General features: G+C 57.2%; 1 protein-coding gene across 1 annotated transcript; it reads left to right on the top strand.

Annotated features, from left to right (window-relative positions):
• Window positions 1–515: 515 nt before the first annotated feature.
• On the top strand, window positions 516–2,525 carry LOC143345261 (uncharacterized). The gene has a single exon (XM_076772189.1). It carries the CDS (start codon window positions 764–766, stop codon window positions 2,036–2,038), a length of 1,275 nt encoding a protein of 424 aa, XP_076628304.1. The 5' UTR covers window positions 516–763; the 3' UTR covers window positions 2,039–2,525.
• The last annotated feature ends 283 nt before the right edge of the window (window positions 2,526–2,808 follow it).

Genomic DNA, 2,808 nt, shown 5'->3' with positions numbered 1-2,808 from the left:
GTAGTCGCGTAGCAGTAGGGTGGCATCTATTTCAACTGTTCTACGATTCGATCGAGGAGCATTGGTAGCGGCTGGAGCAGCAACAACAAAGGGCATTTACCTCCTCTCGTTCGGCTGTGTTCACGCGTGGACGAGCAATTCGGTCCCCGGCGGAGAGCGCGTTCGTGCGCGCGCGCGCGTATCGTAAGAGGGCGTAGAAACGCAGCTATCGCGTTTGGATTTGTTTGTATACGCTGGTCTCGCAGCTACGAGTTTAGTTGCGGCTGCGCTCCCCACCACCGGCCCCCGGGAGTCTGATCGGCCACCTTCGAAATCCCTGCCCCCGTAGTAAATCCACGCTGTTTGCACTGTTTGCTGTCAAACATTGGCCGCAAAACATTGTGGTGGGGCGAAAGGACGTCGTCCGCGGGAGGCAGGCCGCGGCTCCGACGATTGGTCCGCTCTCCCTCGGCCGGCATACGCCGGGCGCTCGGTGGGCGTGGCCAACGTAGCCATATAAATACGGTGCGTGGCGGGGATGACGTCAAATACGCGACGCCGCTCGGTCGGAGCACATCGATCGTTCGTGACGCTGACAGGGTTTTCCGTAGTAGCGCAGAAAAAAAACAAAAGGACCGAGTTCGTCCTTTCGTAAAGAGTGGTGTGTGGACTTATTTAAACAAAGAAAGAAAACACCTCGTGAACCGTTTTTTTGATTTGTGTCGTTGAGTTGAGACCGAAGTTCGACGTTACACGATTTCGTGAAGTGCTACGAGTCGAAAGAATGGTGAACATGGAAGGTTCCGGCGAGCAGCATACGGTCACAGCCTCGCCGCCGCCGCGCACGGCTCTCAAGAGCAACTTCAGCATCCGTAGCATCCTGCCGGAAGCTTGCGCCGGGACGCCAGCGCCGCCGGACAGCCGATCGGCGTCGCCGGACATCAGCCACGTAGACGACAGCGAGGACTCGAGCGACCTGGACGTGACCGGTGACGGCGGCACCGAGACGCCGCCGTTGGACTGCTCTACGAACACCTCCGCGGTGATCACCAGCGAGCACAAAGACTCGAAAGAGCGACAGGACGAGAAGAAGAAGTCGGAGAAGCCACCCTACAGCTACAACGCTCTGATCATGATGGCCATCCGTCAGAGCCCGGAGAAGCGTCTCACCCTGAACGGCATCTACGAGTACATAATGCGCCACTTTCCGTACTACGAGAACAACAAGCAGGGCTGGCAGAACTCCATCAGGCACAATCTCTCGCTGAACAAGTGCTTCGTTAAAGTGCCGCGCCATTACGACGACCCTGGCAAGGGAAACTACTGGATGCTCGACCCCAGCTCCGAGGACGTGTTCATCGGCGGCACCACGGGCAAGCTACGCAGGAGGACCACCGCCGCGTCCAGGTCGCGACTCGCCGCCTTCAAGAGGAGCGTCGTCCTGGGCGGCTTGTACCCCACGGCGTACGCGCCACCAGGATGGCCCACGTCGCTCTACACGCTCCCGTATTTGCATCGAGCGGCCGGATACACGACGGCCACCGGCGCCTACTCCACCCCCGCGGGCTACCCGGCCAGCTTGCTGCCCGGCGCCGCGACCAGCACGGCCAGCAGCCTGCCCTGCAAGCCCCAGCCTCTCCCAGCGACGGCCGCCCCACCTGCACACGGACCCTTCTCGATGGAGAGGTTGCTCCAGCCTCCGACCTCCGCCGGCTACCCGACCAGCATCACCGCCTCCGGGATCCCCGTCTCCGGCAACCCCTACGACTTCTATTCCACCCTGAGGTCCCTGGCGGCGCACCAGCAACACCAAACCACCGCCACCGTGTTCGGGCACAACCAGCAACCGGCCAGGTACCACGTGAGTCAGGCCCCGCTGTTGGGTCAGCTGACGTCGGCCACCGCGTCGCCGGGCAGCAGTCCCGAACCGATGTCGCCTCACTCGCCCCCGGTCTCGATCTGCAATTCCGCGGCGGTACAGCAGCCGAGATCCCTGGGCCACAGTCAGCCGCAGCTGCTGCTCAAACCGATCACCGTGCTGACCGGCAGGCAGAGCTGAACGATCCCGTCGTTCCCGTAGATCCGCTTTCACACGAATCCGCGAGGAAACTTTCTCGTCCCCGGTTTTACGCGTACGTCTAACTTTTTTTTTTTTTTTATTTTATTTCTCGCTCTAGAGAACAATTTCTTTGTAAATAATAGCTTTAAACGCGCCGTGACGGCGTTTAGAACGCCTGCGACGCGAACCGATACCAAAATGCGATATATATATTATATCCTCGGATCATTCGTGGTCCCCATGCCTGCGGTACACGTAGGAGAGTAATATAATATCGTTGTAAATAGAATTCGTTCGAATGATCTCTCGTCGTCGATCGCGAACCGAGAAACGGTAAATGGTCTCGCGGTCCGTCGAACCCTAATCAAATTATGTACATAGTCGAAGATTGTTATTCGTAAAAGTATATATAGATTTCGTATATGTATATATGTATACATACGAGTGACGCGCGTACGAACGTCGAAATAAATGTTCAAAACTTTTCTAGAAATCTTGTAAGATCGTTTCTAAACCAATCACCCCTCGATCCTTGTCCCCCCCCCCACGTTCGTGATCTCGGTGAGATCGAAGTCACCGGGCGTACGTATTTGTTTTCCCCGTCGTTAACGCACCACGTCGACGACGTAATAAATTTCACGAAGCTCCGTCCATCGTCGACCCGTAAAAGTAGCAGAACCCGCCGGCTGTCAAAACATAGCGCGGAATAAAAGTTTTCCAACGGCAGAGTCAACGGATAATGGCAGACCCCGGAGAACCGAGGTCGGGAG

Source organism: Colletes latitarsis, chromosome 9 (assembly GCF_051014445.1).
Source record: "Colletes latitarsis isolate SP2378_abdomen chromosome 9, iyColLati1, whole genome shotgun sequence".
In the NCBI taxonomy this organism is placed as follows: domain Eukaryota; kingdom Metazoa; phylum Arthropoda; class Insecta; order Hymenoptera; family Colletidae; genus Colletes; species Colletes latitarsis.
This window is presented reverse-complemented; position numbering and strand designations above follow the sequence as displayed.